This window comes from Melospiza georgiana, chromosome 5 (genome assembly GCF_028018845.1).
Source record: "Melospiza georgiana isolate bMelGeo1 chromosome 5, bMelGeo1.pri, whole genome shotgun sequence".
In the NCBI taxonomy this organism is placed as follows: Eukaryota; Metazoa; Chordata; class Aves; order Passeriformes; family Passerellidae; genus Melospiza; species Melospiza georgiana.
Window position 1 is genome coordinate 29,195,772 of NC_080434.1, and position 20,996 is coordinate 29,216,767.

A 20,996-nucleotide genomic window follows, 5' to 3' on the forward strand; every position below is an offset into this window, starting at 1 on the left:
AAATGCACATGATAAAGATTTTCAGTTTCCCATAGTCTCTGGAAACATCTGCAGCAAAGATTTCACAAAATATTCCAAAGCCATAGACAGGTTCTGAGCCATTCAGGAGGGCTCAGGCACTTTCTCCAATCTGTCATGAGGAAATAAGTGCAAATTCTCACAGACATTATGGTTGTAATGCATTATTTTTTGGAAACAGTCATCTTCCTGGGAAGAAGTTATTCATCAAATTCAAAATTATTTACAAAAATCTAGCCTAAATCAGGTAACAATACAAGTAAAGGAAAATTGAACAAGCTGAATATGGGGATTCTGTCACCAGCAGTAATTACTGGTGCATTTATCCAAAGTGTTCTGTGTCCAGCTCTGGCATCCTCAGCACAGAATGGATATGGACCTGTTGGAGTGGATGCAGAGGAGGCAACCAAGATGCTCAGAGGGCTAGAGCATCTCTCCTGTGAAGACAGGCTGAGAGAGCTGGAGTTGTACAGCCTGGGGAAGTTGCCAGGGAGACCTTACAGCTCTAATGTGAGCTTACAATAAAGACAAATTGTTGAGCAAATGTTGGGCCTGCTGCAACAGGGCAAGGGCTCTAAACTGAAGGAGGGTAGATTTAGATTAGATGTACAGAAGAAATGTTTTACAATCAGAGTGTCAAAACACTGGAAAAGGTTCCCCAGAGAGGTGGTTGGTGTCCTATCCCTGGAAATATTCAAGGCCAGCCAGGATGGGGCTTAGATCAACTGTATCTAGTTGAAGATGTCCCTACTCACTGTAGGGGGTGGACTAGGCCAACCTGTAAAGATCACTTCCAACCCAAACTATTTTATGATTCTATCATTCTATGATTCATAGGTGCCCAGACTTTTCCACATGTAAGTTTCTCAAACAACTGAAAGTTGCTGAGAACCATTGTGACATTTGACAGGGTTGAACAGTTAATGCCTATCACATACCCAAAGCTCTTCAGAGCAGGTATATATGTAAGGTGCTTAATTTAATTAAATGCTCTTATGGCATAGCTACCAGATGAGTTTTATAAAAAGTAAAACAACAGCCATTTTTCAGAGAAAGGGTTTAGGGTTGTGTCTTCACCGAGAAGACTCAATCTATTCTTTAACCTATTCTCCAACAGATTAAATCTCTGATCCTACACATGAGATTGAACTACTCCTTCACCTAAATTAATCCAAATATTCCTCTTCCAGGAGAATGCCTTAAATACTAAAGTGTGGGGTCTTACTGCCCTTAGTATCTGCTCCCACTGCTCCTCATCTCCTGTTTTCCTTCTTTTTCAAATTGCAACAACTGGTAGCAGTGGGACTGTCCATTTCTGGATAGTTAAAGAATGCTCCCAGAAGGAGTGGAATACAGATTTGACACAGAAGAAAATCACTAGCCACTCCATCTTTAGATCTGCTTTTAAAAAAGAATTGCATTGGCGTGATCTTTCAGATGAAGCGTTTAGCAAATTAATTTCATAAAGATCTCAAAATCTGAAACTTCTGAGTAAATAAATGCATGGGCCCTCATTCCAGAATGCCTAAATCACAGAAAGGAAATGAACATGGTTTTAAAACTGGGACCTGGTATTCTTTGTTCTGTGTCTTTTTGAATATCTTTTCCCATGTCCTTATTTAGGATGCTCAGAATACATGTAGACATGAATAATTATGCATCAGAGACCTGAAGAAGACTGTGGTTGTGGCTGATCCCTACGTGCTTGGATAAGGTCAAGAGACAAGGGATCTGACTCAAAGAGGAGAATTTGCTCTGCACACTGAAATAAATCAGGTGACAAGTCCCTCTCCATAAACAATTGCCAAGTTCTATCATGCCTCATATGCACTGAGATCTTCAAGGATAAGTCATAGGATAAGTCAAGAATAAGCAACTTTCACTTTAATCTCTTTTTTTCCGTATCTCATGTGATAATTTCATTAGGCAACTTTATGTCAAAATTATTTGCACCTGAACTAATTCACCTGGAGGAAGATTTTAATGCCAGATGCTGAAACAAAAATATTGAACACAAGCATTGTATTTGGAACAAATTTGTACCTAGTTACACATGCACAAACCAGAAATGCCTCCACAGAAGTGAGTGCAATAAATGGAAACTCACAGTTCAGAAAATATTACACTGAGACACCTACTGGAGCTTGCAACATTCTTCCAGATTTTCTTTCTTTCTGATCCTGGAAAATAGGTCTGCATTTCTATCTTCCAGTAAGGTAAGGTCTCCCACAAACCAAAAAAAAAAAAAACAAACAACCAAACCCCAACACTTAAAAAGCCCTCAAAATGTGGAAGAAAAAGGACATGTTACAGTATACAGGCAAAGAAAAACTAGAACCATACACTTTAAAAAATGTGTAACAGTTTAAAATAACTTTCGATGAAAGGGTCACTTACTGCAAAAAGGGCACTGCTTAAAATTTAAGCAGTCAGTAATGGAAAGCGACAGACCTCTAACAATTTAAGTCTTTCACAGCTGAGTGAATCTGCACTGACAGTCAGACAAGGATGTGCTAACCTACCTTGCCAGGATCTTGGCTACAGCTGCATATGCTCTGCCCAGGCCAGCAGAATCACAAAGGCTTGTGAAGATTTCTACAGAGGTGTTCAAAACCTATGAAACAGGAAGGCAAAAACAGTAAATACTCCAATAGGAATTTCTACTTTTTCTTTCCCTCCTAATCTCTCTGCTCACACAGGACACAAAATTAAAGCTTTCCCACTTCTTCAACTGTTCTCCAATTAGCCATGATATGACTAGGGTTTTGATCATTATTTATAGTTGTTTGAAACTACTCAAAAATTACAAATCAAAAAAATGTAACTTGCAATTATATCTCTGTGTTTTGGCAATTTACAGAAAACCAAAGAAGTACTCACTAATTTGCAGTATCAATTTTCCTTATCCATAATTTAAAAGATTTTAAGAGCCTGTGCTTTTATGAGTTTCTGATAATCAATGACTTAAGATGGTGCCCTTTGCATCCATGCTGTTTTAGAATGATATGCTGAAATACAACTCAGTATTATTTTTGTTTCTCTAATTTGTCACAACTTATCTTAGTACAATTCAGATGCCCCAAAATGGAATAAATTACAGGTTATATGTTTAATCTATGCTGGCTTAAAGTACTGTAGATAATGCTGCTATTTTTCTGATTAATTATTCACATATGAGAAATTTTTTAACATTCGCTTGGAATCTACTCTATTATTATGAACCCTGCCATAACTGAAGGCTTACAGCTGCTGCATAAAATCATATGATCTTAATTTAATTTAACACTGACATCACCTGTATTGCAGAATTCCTCTTTTCATCCATTTTTTTCCAATGGCGATGACAGGAAAGTGCATATAAAATTAAATCTTATTCTTTCATCCCTCCTCTTTGTTGCTTGACCCAGTCTATTACACACATGAGAAAACAGGAAATCTCCAAAGACTGTCTATGGAAATCCTTTTTGCACATTTCCAAGAAAGGAGTAGTGAATGTCATTTTCCAGTTCTGAAGGAGGATGGGAGATGCCCAGGGACATATGACAGCATCCTGCATGCCCCAGGATGCCTATTTATATTGAGGTAAAAGACTGGGCATTTTCTACTTAGAGCACGTGCCTGTCACTGGCAAAGTGCACGGTTCAGGAGAAGACAACCTGTCTGTGCTAATGCTGTGGGTGACACCATTTCCATTGCTGCTTCCACTCAGATTTCTTAGTTCTTGAAAGAGTTTTACTACATGTAGCAGCATCCCTGGACATGGCTTTTATTCTTTAGCGTACACCAAAAGTAGCATTTATTTATGTGCGCTGCCTTATTTATCATCCCTCAAGTACTTTCTTATCAGTAGTGTTCTAATGTTGCATCCTATCCTTGCAGGTCACTGCCAATTGAGTTATCAATGCATGAGGTGTGACAGAAAGAGTACAAAGGCACCTCAGTTAGGAAGTTGTCACATCAGCTCAGAAGCTTCCCTAAACTGAATACATACATGATGCTGTCAGTGCCTGCAGTACATCCTTCTAATAATCCAGGATGGTAGCAGAAACACAGAGGTGTCTGAGAAAATTCCTGGTTTTGCATTTAACTCAGGGGACCTACAGCATTTGTTGTAATAATTGTGCTCATATTAGAAAACCTGCTATTAGAGTGTCAGGAGGTGTCACAAATGTTATGTGCTGGGCTGGAACAGTTCCTACTTTTAACTGGCCTCTACAATATTAATCTTGGATACAGGGCCTGCAGTCATTACTATCTGGCACAGAAAGGTAACTTAGAAACATAAGCCTTTGGCTACTGTACATTTTTTTTCTATTAAAGACATCAAAAAGCCTGAAAAGTACAGATAAACCCAAGGAAAATCATACAAAGCACAGCTGAAGTAAAAAGTTGGTTCATTGCATTGCTGCAACAGCTGCAAGAAAGAAGGAAGTAAATAAATAAAGCTCCTCATTCATATTGATGAAAAGTGTTCATTTTGGTCCCAGGTTATAATAATAATATTATAAAATAATATATTTCATTCTAAATAATGAGGAAATAACATTAATTAAATCACCTCCATGAAAGGGAGGAAATCTTGATAAATTACCATTAAAAAAGTACTCTTTATGTCTATATTTCAAATAACTCCTCCAGCTTCAAGTAACAGATGGGGACATATAAAGGGACACAGGAGCTTGATGGAAATGAGCTGTGCATCCCTGGATGCCAAAACTGCCCAGTATCCATTTATGTAAAAGAAGTGAAGAGGGTTCTTCCCTTCTGTGATGTATGCCCAACCTTCAACACTCAGAACAGAAACATTTCAGGCCAGAAACATTTCAGGATAGAAAAAGAGGAACAAATAGAACAGGTTAAAATGATGGGTAAACACATAAGCATTACAGGATTTCACCCAGTGTGTCTTGAAATTACAACACATTTAAAATTTTCATTTAGAACAAGAAAATTATAAAATTTACATGCCGGAAAATCAAGTGGAATCAACACAGTGATGCCTGCCAAAATCTGTAAAAAACCAACAAATGAGCATGAAAATTTTCCTGATTATTTTTATGGGATAGGAACAACCAATCCATCTAACTGGCTTCCTGTGGATACCTCATATGAAAAGACATACCTGTGGCAGAGAGTATTGAGTGGCAGGGCTCTGCCAGTCATCTATCAGTTCTTTGCAAAGTGGATAAATATTGGGAACACTGGTTACCATTTGGATCTAATGGAATTTATAGGTTCCCAATTAAAAGTTTCCCTTTAGAAGGAAGCATAGCCAGAAAATGGTATTTTTTATATATATATATTGGCCATTTGTGCAGGGGAAAATGACATCCAAGGAAGAGGTGGAATAATTAATAATTAATGCTGAAAACTCCCACACAAATGTGAAGTTTTACTGGATGGGAAAAATTCAGACAACAGAAGAAAAACCATTTTATTAAGGCAAAATGATTCTGCTGCAATATTCTATAGCAAATATTGTGTTTGAAAATGTCATCTTGGTAATTTCCTTTGTAAGCATTGATTAATTCTTTTATGCATTAATAAAAATATAAAACAATATGTAAGTAGAAATTTAATGGGACTACGTAAAAATCAATACTGGTAATGTATAATCAAAACCACTTTGGGTATTACACATATTTAGCTAAATTTCCTTCTCTAAAGTTAGATAAAGATTCCAGAGATTTAGAGTCACTGAAGGAGTAAAATGTCTGTTTTTTCCTTTATATTTAGAATTAGGCATGTACAAAGAGTTCTGAGGAGGGAAGCTGTTACAATAGATTTATCTTGATCATACTAGACTCCATTATAAAATTATAAAATTTCCATATTGTTTCAAAGACAGTTTGATACTCCTAGCAACTAGTGGGAAAAGATTGTTGTATATGAGGTTGAACAGATTAGAATAATGTACAGTTCTTTCTACCTCTATACAAAAATGTAACCTAAGCTTAACAACATAACAATTACAGAAACCACACTGATTCTGGTCATAGGTTATTTTTTGGATCAATGTGACCAAGCACATTGACTACCTCAAAATTTTTGCCTCTGTGGGTCTGTGGGAACACTAGCTTAAAAAACCCAAATAACATGAAAGTCAAAGTCTAATACAGAAATGAACAGTGGGTTTCAATCACTTTTCCTCCTTTGTGCAGGATGTGGGAAGGTAGAAATGGAAGGCGGACTTCAACTTTGTCTTCCACATAACAGACCAGAGGATAGCTCCTGTGGGAACATCCATTCACAAAACCAACTCTCTTTCAGTGTCTTTGTAAGTCTGGTATATCTACAATAAAGTGTAAAAATAAAGTCTTAAGGTCTGCTTGAATCTACAAAGTAGAGCCTGTTTGTGGCATGGCTCTCACACTAATTCTCTAGCTAGGGGTGAATGCCATATTTACCTCCTTTTACAAGAAAAGTATTAGTGAGCTCTCAGACCCAGATTTACTTCTCAGTTATCTCAGCATTAGCCAGGCTGACCCTCCAGGGTTTATTCCATCAATATAAAACAGATACAGGAGCTCCTCCCTCAAGAACCCCCTCCATCCAAAATCCCAAGTTTTATTTTTTATTTTTGTCACATCTGTAATTCTTTTATATGTGAACAAAAACATGCACACAGACCCCATTAGCATACACAGGACTCAGACAAAAGCACAGAGGCTCTGCTGAACACTGGTACATCTGGGGATAATGGACAAAAGAGAAAATATTGAAAGTATGAATTTATGTTGAATAAAGAACATCTATCCAACTCAACATAAGATTAATGCTACTACCAGCATTTCACTGTTTTGGTAAAATACATTTCTCTGACAAGCACATCATGAGATAACATTGATTTATAATACTGTAACTTTAAAAACCACAAAAATGTAGTTCTGCTTTCAGCTTTAGATTTGATATTGTTGCCAAACTTTATTGGAAATATATTTATTTTGATTTCTGCAAATCTAGCTGTGTTTAGCCATTTCACAGCTGGTGAGCAGGAAAGATGCTTCTGCCTCATTTACAGATCTTGAACATGAATCAGACAATCAACTGGACCATTAGTCAAAGAGATCAGTAGCTAATGATTCCTGACAGGCACTGCAGTGGCAGGCTAAGGCCCAGCCTGGCTAGCAGCATCTGACAGTATTTTTCTGAAGCCAACAATAGGTGTTGGCAGACAGACAATGCAGTTGAGTGAGAGTACAGGACTCATACCACTTTGTACCTCTTAAATACTTTCAGGAAAAACCACTTAGTTCTGATGGTTATTAAATAATCACTTTGATGTAGCCCAGTGAAAATAAGAGACCATACAATTGTATGCATAGGTACTCTGCAGTTCAATGAACTCTGACCAGTAGCTGCCCCAGAAATGCATATTTAAAAATAACAAAAAAGTGCTGTCTTTGTTGCCATAATTTGAGTGGTTACACACCTGTGGCCATGCTGAGTAAGATCAAAGAAAAGTTTCACAATACAAATCCAGATGAATTCTTATTTTTTGCCAAAACAGAGCATGGGAGAGGTTGGACAGCAAAAGAAAATGGTATTGTTCATGAAATGTATTGATCCCAATGTGCAGAGCTCATTGATCCCAGGAATATTACACACCAGTACCACAAGCCACACCTTGTGCAATGCTAAATGTGCTCAGGCATAGTGAGCATCCAGGGCAGAAGCTGCACATATTCCACCTGCATGCTCACAGCTCAGGGATACAGAAACTGGGTGTCACACCCAGGAAAGAGACAGCACTGCCTGATTTGACTGAACTGTTACTTCTCCCTCTTTACTCACAACTAAAATTCACCAACTCAGTCCTGTGAATGCTAACTCCTTGCCCTCAGCCATATCCACTTACACTGGCTATAGTCTTGGACAAATTACTAGAAATCCACAAATGTTGTCAGTCTTCTTACAGAGACAGGAAGAATTCAGCTGGAATTGGTGAAACTGGTCTGTTCCAGAACTCCTATTCCAGGGACTTTATTTGGATAATGCATAAGAACATACCTTGCAGCAAGGGGTCAGGAACAGGGGAGGGAAGTAGAAGAAGCCAGCCAGAAGTCTGCCCAAGCCAAATGTCAAAGGGGAACATCCTTGTTGAAGACTTTCCAGAGCTAGGACAGGGCTATCACCGAGGTGCTGCTTGGCTCCGCTCTCCCTGTGGGTAACTAATCCAGTCCACACTCCTCCTCCCCTGACCTACTGGGCTATCAAGAGCAGTGTTTACCCTCATGCTCTACAAACATTCAGCAACACATGCTTCAGGTTACTTGTGTGTGCATCTGCTTGAAGGATTAAGGGAGGAAGACAAACATTTCACTCATTCCTTAACAGTCTATCAAGATCAGACCTAAGGCTCTTTGCCTGTATCAAGTGTCATCTGCCTCATATAATACTCAAGGCATGTACATTTTACTTTGATTCTGAATGGATGATATGTAAATACAAGGAACTAATTGAAAAGGTTCCTTTCCCTAGAGTAATTTCAAACTTCTATTGGCTTCCACAAGGTCAGGAGTTCACCTTGTATGTTTCATTTTGCTGCACAGAAAGCTTAAAGAGATGAAATGTACAGATGATTAAATAAAGGTTAATTTTTGTTTCTGTCTCAGTATACTTAATTGTGCACTTCTGTGCCACCAATAATTATATTATTTCTAATTCTTTAAACAACAACTTTGCAGAAATGAAATAATAATTTTCTTATTTCCTATACCTAATAAAGAGTTTTATTATTAATTCATATTTGAAAAATGTTCAAAAAGTCATCCAGATTCTTCAGAGCAAAAAAAAAACTATGCAAACATCAAATCCAAGTATTTTCATTTACTGTTATTGTACGGTTTGAAATTTCCACTGCAAAAGACATTGCCCTAGTGAAGGTTACTGCAATCTATATTTAGGACAGGAATATAATGTTTTCCAAGCCAGCCATTGTTGACATATTTCTTCAAAATAAAGCATGGCTTAACAGTCTGGAGTGAAGAAGCTTCATCTGTTACCCTTTAACAGCAATATCAGAGGAAAAAACAGTTTATGTATCTTTTCCATCCTGACAGATGTGACAATAGCTGGAAACACTGTGCCTGCCAAGAGCTTTTATCAAGTATGTTATAACAACTAGTAATAAGTGTAAATAATAAATGGCTATGATCTTATGGGAAACGGTGGCAATACTAAACAATTTTTGGTGCTTGCTGATGGGAGTGTGCTAGTCCTGGAATTCCCTGGCTTCCCAGTAGAGTTTTGGCCTGACAATAAACAACAGTTTAATACTTTATCTAATCCCAGCCAGGAGGTAAGTTCAACAGCAAGCTTTTGCAGATGTTCACATCCAATAATCTATTCATAATTGATGAAACAGGGAGGTCAGATGTAATGGTTGCTACTATTCCAGCAACAAATAAATGGTTATTGACAAAACAAGGCAGTGTGGCGCTGAGTGCTGAGCAGTGACAAGCATGAAACAGTGCTGAGACAGAAGTAGTGATGTGAATACAGCCCTTCATCTTGAGAATTCCTCTATATGATGTGTGGCACCAGGGCTACTCTGACACATCAGCAGATGGAGGTGACTTGTAAAGGAAAAGTGAGATTCTGCAAGCACATAAAAGACAAAGGCAGAGCCGGGGGAAGAAACAAGGAGAAAAGGGTGGACAGGACTGGAAACTGGGGTAAGTGCAATAATGTGAATTTTTAAGAAATGTTTTTGTATGCAGGACTGTGATCCAGATGTCTGGATTGCTTTTATCAGATTGTTGTGTCTACATGAATGTACCTGGCTGTCAGATCACTGTAGCCTGCTAAGCTAATAGTACCATAATATATATACCTGCATGCTTAAATGCCCATTACTTCTTAGACAAAGCACCTATAAATATTCTGCTTCATACTTACTAATATCTTGAACAGATATTTTTAACTACACAGCTTTCCTAGCTAAAAGCAAGCAAGCAAGCAAGCAAACAAACAAACAGTTAAATTTGCATAACATTTGTAAAAACTGCAGAGATAAACTAGTAAAGTATAAAACCTATTTAAATTAGTGGATACTTTTCTGTAAATCAATATAGAAGTTCAACAAGGGATCTCATTCAGCTGAAAACCTTATATTCTTCAAGTTTTAACCCATGTAATGCAGTAAAAGACTGTTCTTATTGACTGAATAAAACTTGAGTCATTTGGATGCAAATAGACACTTGAGATCTTTTGCATCCATTTCAGTGCTAAAATATAGTATTTCTACAATGTTTACTGTGTAATTTACTAGTATGAAAAACAGCTGAATGAAATGGGGACCTTTACTGTATATGCAGTCATAAAAAGATTTCAGACAGAAATATTTTAAATATTAATATTACTAAAATAATTTAAAGCACCAAGGAATGGGAAATCGATTTTTTTAGAAGTACAATTTATTTCACACTTTGCTACCAATTCTTTTGATCAGCTCTGAAATAATACATAAGCTGAAAGCAAAACAGCAAAACAAATTGCTTCTAGCAAGCAGGCACCAAGCTCCCAGTTTTACACAGACATGCCTCAGTGTTTTAACTTCTCAGGTTATTTATCTATCAAGTGATAAATTTTAAATTCCTCAAGATCTAATGCCTGAATCAAGACCTACTCTCCAATTTAGCCATGGATGATTCTGATCAAGCAAAGTTGTTAAGCATTTGTGAATACCTGAACATATGACTTGTCCTCCCAAAGTCATTGAGAATAACTGAATTGAAATTTAAACACATATGTAATAAGTGAATTGCCGTAGCTTGAACTGTACCAATTTGAGTAACCAATCTAATTTTAAAAGGCTTACTTTAGAGAGGTTTTTTTAATAATCTGTTCATTAGAATTAATGATACAATGGAAAACAATACCTCCCAGATTATGAATACATTTACATTTAAATACTGAAATTTCTGAATTTGTACAGTGTGGGTACAAATGTTTCCTTTCTCACAACACATTAAGAATCTGATTTCTGTAAGTAGATTATCTAAAAAAATTAGAAAATTTCTCTTGCAGTTCCTCAGCTATTTTCCACAGCCCTGGGTATAGAATGTGCAGTTTCACTAATGGAAGGCACTAATGGGCTGGCAGTTCCTAAGATCTTGTATGTTACTGTTATCAGATAACAAAATATGGACTTAGACATGCTGTAGCTATACCTTTTCCTCAATTATGTACAGCATTTAGGTTCTGAGGTGTAGCACACCCAAGCTAGAAATCCAACGTGGGAATTAAATGAGGGGAAATTTTACATTGGCAGGTGCTTTAAAAAAAAAACCCAAAAAGGAAAAAGGGAGAACAAGAAAAAAAGGAGCATATTTTATTCGCTACTCTAAAAAACGTTTCAATGGATTCCAGAGCGAATGCCTAAATCACACCCTATAACTGACAGAAGACAGTTACAGGAGTTTCAGAAATCTCAGGACAAGCTAACCATAACCTTCTTTCCCAGAAGCAGACCCTGTCTAGCTGTGGCCCCAGTCTGGATGCCAACCTGCCTGGGAAAGCACAAGGAAGAGCCACCTGCACTGTGCACACCAGGGGAGAGCAGAGGCTGCTCCATCCCAGCAGCAACACCAAAAAGGTGAGACCTGAGCTGAGGCTCCATGGCTGCCAAGTGCTCTGCCCGCCATGCCTTGTGCAAACCAGAGGTAAAGACACTTATTCCCTAGCAGAGCAGCTCAAGGAATTTTTATGGCTTTGTCCTCAATTTTTCAAGATATTAGACCTGAGCAAACCCCCAGTAAGGGCAGTTTGCTTCTTCTGAGTTCAAACATAACAGTTAGGAACAATTTCTCAGAAATAATTCAGAGTTATGCAAACAATTCTCTTGATCTTAGAATCTCTATGATGATGTAAATATACTTTAACTAGTGCTGCACTGCACTCCCCTCCAGTTCTTTCCTATACTCATATAGAAAGTGTGTCTAAGAGCTTCTGCCTGTGTGTGTATAATAAAATAATAAATAAAGAATGATAAATCATTACAATTTATCATTTTTAAGTAGAGTAAAAATATTACAAAAAACAGATTTTGAAGTTTGGGAAACCACATTTGATATGCTAAATAGCAGAACTTCCAAATGCAGGCTGCTTAATATATATATTTTAAGTAAGGCTACATAATCTTATAAATATATATAAATGAAGAAACTTTCACATGTTTCAGAAGTAGAAACAAACAAAACAATGTCTTCCAGGCATAGCCCTATTTAAAACTGAGGTTTTAAACTTTTTGTCACCGACTTGTATTCAGATTCTTGAGAACACCAGTGGTCAGATAATTCTAACATTCTGAAAAAGTGCTATAGATTCATCTAATGGACTGAGCACTCAAACTTTCAACTCACTGCGGTAGTCTTACTCTTTTGGGATATATGAATGAATGAATTGAAAACTGTAATGGATGAGATGGAAATCTAGTCATTCATGGTGTTTCTTATGGAATGTGAGACTCCAAAAGAGTAGAGTCAATACCAACGATTTGCTAGAGCATGTATTGTTGCTGTGGGAAAACATGGAATTGTGATTTTTTTTTTTATCATCAGGTAATAGATTTTTAATGTATTTAATATTTTTTGTTTCTTCTACTCTATAATTTTTGTGTAACTAGACTACTGTAATTCTGCAGCAGGACTGCATTTAAGAGTGTTTTCTTACAGAGGATGTTCTTGCGGCAAATTTATCTTGACAAAAATCCACATAACTGAAGGGAATTCTTATGCTGCCATTAACCAAGGAAAATTCAATCTGAACCAAAGACTGAAAAAGAAAATGGCACCATGTTTCAAGGCAAGCATAGTGGACACCATAACAGCAAGCTGCAAAACTGTGTGGTGTACAGAAAAGTATTGAAGGAATGTAGCATTGCTGCTTCTCATAATCAGAACCCTTTTCCCCACAGGTTTTCAAGGAACTGGTTAAGATAGGAAAAATCTTATCTACCTTCAACCCACAAAAGAACTCCTTCATTTGCTAAGAGACTGTTAACTTTCATGTCCAAATAAAAAGTTATTTTCATTCCTTCACTTTAGGAATTAAGTGCTAAATTAATAAAAAAAAATTAGCTGAATGATCAGAGATTCATCTCTTTCCTGAAGTTCTAGGTCTTCTTTAGTATTGTCAACACAAATAATTTTTAATTTCTTAATTGCCTCAGCATTTGAGTGAGTATATTTTGTCAGGACAAAGTTCCCTTCCAATATTAATTCTCTCACATAATTTTGTTTGTATTATCTTCACCAGTGTCTAGCAGCAGTGGGACCCTCCAGGAACATGAAATTTAACAGTTTCAAAGATGGGCCACTCATTTCTCTGTACACAATCCATTGCCAGTGTCAAAATCAATCAAAAGTGCCTACCTTCTAAGAAGGCTCAAAGTTTTGGGGTTTTATTCCTCAGACATGAAAACCATTAAATTCCTATATGAACAGAGCTTTTAAAACAGATTAAAAGTCACTTCAATGAAAGTGGAGCCTCTAGGAATGATGAGACTTCTTCTTAAACTGGCACGCTAACATGTTTTTCCAAGCATGTGATGCCATTTATTAAGCTGAAAATGTTACACTTAATTACTAATGGCTGAGGATCACTTAGACTTCTAAATCTCATGTGTGATTTAAAAGAAGGAAGTTTGAAATAATTTCCATTGAAGAGTATCTTTGGATGTGTATTGCGAGTCCCCATTTGAGAGGGGTTTTTTTTTTGGGCAACAATAATGAAAGTTTAAACCCAAACTCAGTGGTCTATTCACCACTGACTTGAAGTTCAGCCCTCTAATTTCACATGCTCATTCTTCTCAACAACCTTACTCAATATTTGAGAGAAAAGAGAATAACATTCACTCTACCTTTTGGAGTTCTTTTACTTGCTAAGATCCTCCTTGAGTTACCAAATCTATCCATCCATCCATATGGGCGTAATCCATATAATGAGATATAATCAGATAAAATAGACTGTACATACCAAATTCAGAATACCTGCATCCCACTCATATTCTCCCCAGCTGCATGAGAAGAGACAAAATTCCCAGTTGTTTTGACACAGACTTTTTCAGAAATTAAGTTTATCGCCATTAATTACCTCTGATTGCTGTAACAGGGTCATTTTGAATGTGAAGATGTCTTTGCAAGTTCATAAATTTTCTTGATAATTTTATGCCTGTGGCTTGTGTATCGTAATTCTGACAATTCATGCAGACAGCATTATGTCATAAATTACCACATTAGCTTGGCATGAGTCTCAGTACTCATGAACATTGCTTCTATTATTTAAATGTGTAACATATTTGAAGCACAGGATTCAATATCCAAAATAAAGGAACACTTAAAAAACCCTAACACTTAGATAACGAATGAGAACTGGATTTTTCCTAATGATTTGGGATGCAACTCTAATTGAAAGAGAAAAAATCCATGATACCCTACACTTTGAAGAATTCTTGAAAGCCCAGTTTAAGGAAAAAAATTGCAAATCAAGCATTAGATTATAATACTTTATGTAAGATTTCTAATGACACAGAAATATTTCACTTAATATTCTGCTTGTATAATGAGTCTGAGGAAAAAACAAGTAAACAGTAACTTTTACTTTAAAATTAGCCCAGATGGAGAACTCTCCATGACAAAATCTATAATGTTTAAGATGAAATCTATCTAATGCGAACTATTAATATTTTGTTGTAAAACCATTAGGCTTGGTTATAAAATCAGAAACCAGATGATATGAAAAATATTATGAACATACCCCACTGTTATTGAACGTAATTAGTTCTCAGGCTTTTAAACTTGCACACACTTATATTTTTATATCTAAGTAGCTCCACTGAAATCAATCATATATATCAAATAAAATTAAACTTATTTATAAAAATTATACACCAAATGAAATCATGTTAAACACCAAGTCCCTAGCACATAAAAAGCCTTCTCTAACAGAACCAGCCCGTTTGATACAAAGTGACTGCATTTTTTATAGAATAGGCTGCAGCTCAATCATTTCAGTCTTTAATTACTGCATCAGATAATGACTATTTTGAACATATGCTTCTCTGCCCTGCTAGAAGACATGAATGAGAGAAACAAGTTCATATGCATGATCCTGAGTGTGCATGTTGGGGGAGGGAGGCTAAAGAGCAAAAGGAACCAAGTGGCAACAATTGGAGGAAATGGTGCCTGTAACAGCTGCTCCTTTCAGATTCCCCTAGAAGGAGACTGCCTGAGGTGGACCACGGCACAAAGGGATAAAGAAGATGAAAACTGATGCAAAGCAGGGAAATAACTGCTGAGACCCCTGAGTCTACATCCGAATAGTCCCAAGCTGTGTGGCAAGACCTCTTTAGCATGCTACAGAAGCTGGTGATGAACTACATATTACCATGAGGCAAACTGGCTCCTAGCAGTATTGTCTGCATGTTATGTGTAATGATAACCAGTGGGCCCCTGGGAGCAGGAGGCAATGATTTCACCTCCGTAAGCATCTGAGCTCCCCTCGGATACAGAGACCATTAAACTGAGAACAGAAGGGGAAATTTTAGGCAATGATTTCCAACTGGAGAGTGAAGGCAACTTCTGCTCATCAGTACTATCAACCACGGATATTTTACTGCTGTCTATATTGATATGCAGAGGACAAAAGAGCTAAAACTGTACCCCTTTTTCTTCATCCCAGAGAACACAGTGTATTTTTTTTAACAAAAGTACTTTAAAAGTTTTTCATGTAATATTATTGGCAATGCCATTGTATTAGAAAATGCCACTGTTTTATTAACACTGAAAAGTATTGGTATTTCCATTACTGTTAAAATAACATTTTATACTTTTAAAATAATGTATAACTTGTTTTTGTACTACAGAGACCTTCTTGCCCTTGCACTTTGCTTTCCTTAACTGTCAGGTGTTTTGGTAGGACTGAAAACATTAGGTACTACCTATTAGTTACATATTTAAAATGAGTACATTAAAAAATTCAGGATTTCAGAAGCTTCCTTAAAAAAAATATCTGCATGCAACAAAAGGAAATGCAACTTCCAATGAAGCTGTAATTTTTTAACAAAAGATATGGGGGAGCAATGAACGGAAGGGAATAGCTACAAAATGTAGTCAAAACTGATTCTGAGGAAACAATGCCAGGACAACTAATATTTTTAACATTTTCAAGGGTAGTTTTATCCTTTGTATATTCTGGAGAGATTAAGAGGCAGGCTTCTTCATTTAGCACATTTGTTTATCTTGCTGCTCTTCAGAAATCACACAGTATATTATGTGAAATGAGAAGTTAAATTAAGTTTCTGATAGTCTGAGAAAAGTTGCTCAGGTAAGAATGCCAGCATGCTTGTCAGGCAAAAATAATCACAGGTAAACTGAAGTACAAAAAATTCTTGTCTAATCTATCACACTGCCTTCTTGTAGAAGATCAAATATCATATTTTTGTTGATGTGGCAACTATTAGATAAAATTTTATAAAACTATTTGGAGCTTTTTAGTTTTGAGCTGTTTTTACATTCAGCTACAGGTTTAACTGCAATTCACTGAGAACAGCCCCCCCTTTCCATCATTCAATTGATTTATGCAGAAGACAGGACTCTCAGCACTGAAGAATAATGTATAAAGGTGGTCAATAACTTCTAAAAAATTGTAACAAAAATGAAAACAGACAGAAATCTAGAACACATCCTACACTGCAAGAGCCAAGCAAGTAATATTGATACACATGCTGAATTCATTCTGGGACTTCTATTGGTCTGCTTCTGAGAAAGACAAAATACAAACCATCTCAACAAATACCCACAATCAATTACATCTATAAAACAAGTTCATTAATAGAATACTGAGTCATTCTGCAGTTAAAGAACAAACAGAAAGAGAAATTATCCACCTGATTAATTGCAATAATCATGAACAAAATATTCAAATTTATTTTCCACAGAACATTTCTAAAAGTATCATGGAGGACTGTGATTGATGACAGGCACAAAAGAATCAAGTTGCTGCTTATCTTTCCTCTCACACTGACCTATGAGGAAGCAAGGAAACCCTCCTTTTAGAATAGAATTCTACATGCAGAGCTCCTATTGTCTTAGAATTATTAAAGCTCAAGGGAAACATCAGAAGAGGAGTTTGAACTCAAGTATCCACAGCAGAAATTGCATCAGCATTACAGCTTTTCAAAAGCAATTCATATTTCTTCTAAATTACTGATGTTCTAACAATGTAAGTGTGCGAACTGATATTTTTTATTGTTTCTCACAAATACACTGTACCAAACTAATTTGCAAAACTGGTGTTTTAAAAAACTGGTGTAGTAAATAGAGACTGTTTGATATTCACATATATACATGAAAAGGAAGGCTAGTCACATATAACCTGAACTGTCAATTTATATTATTTCTACAGATCCAAGCATGAAAACCTGGACTCAGTCAGTTCTGGAATTTACTGGAACCACAAATGCTTGAGCCACATGGATCCCTGCCTACAGAACTAGATAAAGTTATGAAAGGTCCATGAGCCAAGTTTCTCCAAGGTTTTTCCCACTCTGCAAATGCCAAACAAGCTGAGGAGGCAGAGGAAGATACTGAGAAAGCTAAAGCAAAGAATAAACTTACTGCTAATGCTGTCTCATTTTCTCCACAAAAATGATATGCCAGACTTAAGCAATAGGCTGCTTCTCCATGCATCTTTATATCACCTCCTAAAGGAAGGGTAAAAGGTAGAGTTACCAGCATGATCTGAACAAAATTACATTGGTACAGACAGTTCTTGCAGGTTCTTAAACAAGATACAGATGTCAAAATACTGTAGTAAATTTTTCCCTTTCCTTACCCTCCCATGTATCTCTTTCTGAAAAGATACAGTAGTAATTAAAAATAAAGGCTATGGAGTTCACCAAGGAAGTTAAGCAAAGTCAGAGAAAATATCTTCCAGTAATAAAGTACAATCAAATTAACATGTGTAAGTTCTGTGTCATTAATTGTTTAATCATGGTCCTAGTGTCTTCACATTAGAAAATTATACTAGTTTCCCTATATAGACTCAATATAAAATAAATGTGGCTACAAATAGGTAATAAACCTTCATATATATAAACACAAAATGTATCTTAACCCACACATTTTGCTAATGTGAATCTTGGTGAAACACCAAGAGAGAACCACCAGTTGACCACTTTCATCTTCCTTATTCTCCTGTCTGTTTTACTAGCTACTGTGGGGTAAAATAGCTAAAAAAATGGATAACTTATACTTGCAAGCAGTATTATAGAAAATTCTGGACAGGCTGTTGCTAAGGTGCATCCCACCTTTCCATGCCAGGTTTTAATTTACTGATACCAGTCTAACAAACACTGCTTGCTGGTTCTTTTGCATGGCTCCTTCAAGAGAAAATAGTCTATTTGATACCAAAATAAATATAAATTAATTATGTAGTTCTTAAAGCATCACACTATATTAAAAAATTTCCCTCCAGATCATGAATAGCCATAAAAAACCCCTGTAGATGAAATTATATTAAAAATAGCCAAAAATCCAATTTTTCTGTTGCTCAAGATCCATCTGCTCCAATACAATAAATAGTGAAAAATCAACATGAAGAATAAGTGCATATCAAGGTATTTTGTAAAATGCATAAATAAATGCAGTTACAATGAAAAGGGAGATTGTCTGCTTACAGTTGTACACTTTTTCTGTCCAAACACACAGAAGCCTACACCTAGTTCTGAAACTCTCTGAATGATAATAATCACTGAGGTCATATCAGTGCTTTATCTATAGCACTTAATATATTACTTACAATTATTAAAAACCTGTAACTCAAAAACCTGATGGTGTTTTCCAATACTCAACACCCCTTAAAAGGATAAGGGATAATAAGACAAAAGGATAGAGAAATACAGTTTCACATAAGAATAGTAAGTTAAAAGTTGCTAGGGACATAAAGAACTTTCTTCCTTGCTTAAGAGGATTTGACAGTCTGAAGCAGGTAATATCTAATCCTCATTCCTAAAGTGCATAAACACAGATGATGGTCTGGAAGGACAGAGTAGATTACAGATAACATGCAGTAGCCAGTATGGCTCTGGAATGAGGACTGGAGAACTCCTCAGAAAGAGGTTCCATATTGTGCATAGTGCTACATGCCTCAGGAAGCTGTGAAAGTGATTGATCTGAAATTTGAAAAAAGGGAAACAGAACACCCACCTGGTCAAAATAAATTTTGGAAATACGTAAGATCCATTTTGACAATCACTTAATATCCAGCAGTTCTCACTAGCATTAAGAAGACATTCATATGTAATTTCATAGCAGTTCTTCTAGTTACTGTACCTAATATTAAGAGGAGTGTAACTGTAGCTATAATTTAAGCATATATTATAGACAATAGCTGTAGAAAGTACTACAAGCTTGTATTATGACCTACACAGTCACAATGTTAATTGTTGCAGAACTTATTTTTAAATTTGGAGAGTATTTTCATTTTTTGCCATTTTGGACAGTTTATCTATTCCAACAACTAGTTAAAGACTGGGCTACAGATTAAATATTTGGCATACATTATTAAATTAAAAAAACCTAACGCACCTGCTGATTCATATTGAATAAATATGTATTTTAAAAAAACCCTTCATTGTGAGGGTGTTTGAACAGCAGTAAATTTTTTCAGAGTGGTTATGGAGGCTCTACCTGTGGAAATACTAAAACCAGAGTGGATGTAATCCTGAGCAGCCTGCTCAGGACAACCATATGATTTCCAGAGGTTTCCCTTCCTACCTCTGTTGTTCTGCAATTCTGTAATATTTTACTTTCAGTTTAAAAGTATTTATGCATATTAAGATAGAAAAATTTTTTTGCTTATGATAAAACCCTGTTTTTTTCAAGTATAAAGTAACCATGTAGAGTGAAAAGGTAACTTTTCCAGCAGATAATATAAGTCAAAAACTGCCAAATCAACAGTGACTAGCCAATCAAAATCAGTGACCTCAGCTTCCATCAGTGACTTCATTTTCTGATTGTGGGTTCACAGTTTTATATTATTGTTCCCACAAGGTTGTCAGGTTTTTTTGGAGATAGAGCTTTGAGGAACCTAAAAGTTTCTTTGTAGACAGCAAGAAGGCATTTCTGCTTCAGTGAGATCTGCAAGAGTATTGATAGCATTTGTCTTTAAGTTTCACAGGAAATAATCACCCATTCAAACCCTTGACAATTTCTACTTAACTCTTGGGAAAATCATGGCCTGCACATTGAATGAAGGAATAGGAAAGCATTGTTTTCCACCTACCTTCTTTGGCCATCTTTAAAGCTTTTATTAGCATTTTGATGGCCTCTTGGTGTTGTTTATTTTCCAGCATTTTGTCTGCTAGCAATGTATAAATTCTCCAGAGATGCTGACATGCCAGTGAAGTGTAAGTGTGGCCTGTCTCATCCTTCCAGGATGTGCCCTCTGTTAGCACATAAAAGGTTTCAAAATGCTTAGCAGCTTTTGTGACATGACCTGAAAAACATCATTCACAATTAAAATCAGTGCAATCATCAGAAATTGTTAAAGTTTGTAGTCCATAATAATTTCATCATTATAAGTAAGTTGTCGCCAAGCATTCCACAGATTTTTCAAGACTCTTCAATACATAACCCACGGATCACTGGAAAATACAATCAAATTTCACAGTACACAGTAACGCTCTAATTTAAATTTATCATATTTTTAATTAGCTTTCCTTTGTAAATTCCCAGTGTTGAGGGGGTGTGATTCCATGGATGCAAAGTCAGGATCTTCTAGAAAATAACTTTATTCTAGATTCATAAAGCCTTTGCCGTTCTTATACATTAAAATTTCATCTATGCATAAATAATCACAGCTGAAACTATTCCTCAAGTTTATTTTACCATAATGAAAACCTGTGGTGAAAGATTTGAAGTGTGGGGGATAAAGGTATCAGAATTGTGGAGAAAAACTAAAAACCTTCATTC

General features: G+C 36.2%; 1 protein-coding gene across 1 annotated transcript in view; it reads right to left on the minus strand.

The window, feature by feature from the left end:
* Positions 1-20,996, minus strand: part of TTC29 (tetratricopeptide repeat domain 29) — a 117,458-nt gene that overhangs the window by 53,238 nt on the left and 43,224 nt on the right. Inside the window, exons 6-8 of the mRNA XM_058025155.1 lie at positions 20,308-20,520; positions 17,640-17,725; positions 2,541-2,632 (exon numbers count right to left, since the gene is read on the minus strand). Of these exons, the coding sequence (XP_057881138.1) occupies positions 2,541-2,632; positions 17,640-17,725; positions 20,308-20,520 (391 nt within the window). The remainder of the gene's footprint in view (positions 1-2,540; positions 2,633-17,639; positions 17,726-20,307; positions 20,521-20,996) is intronic.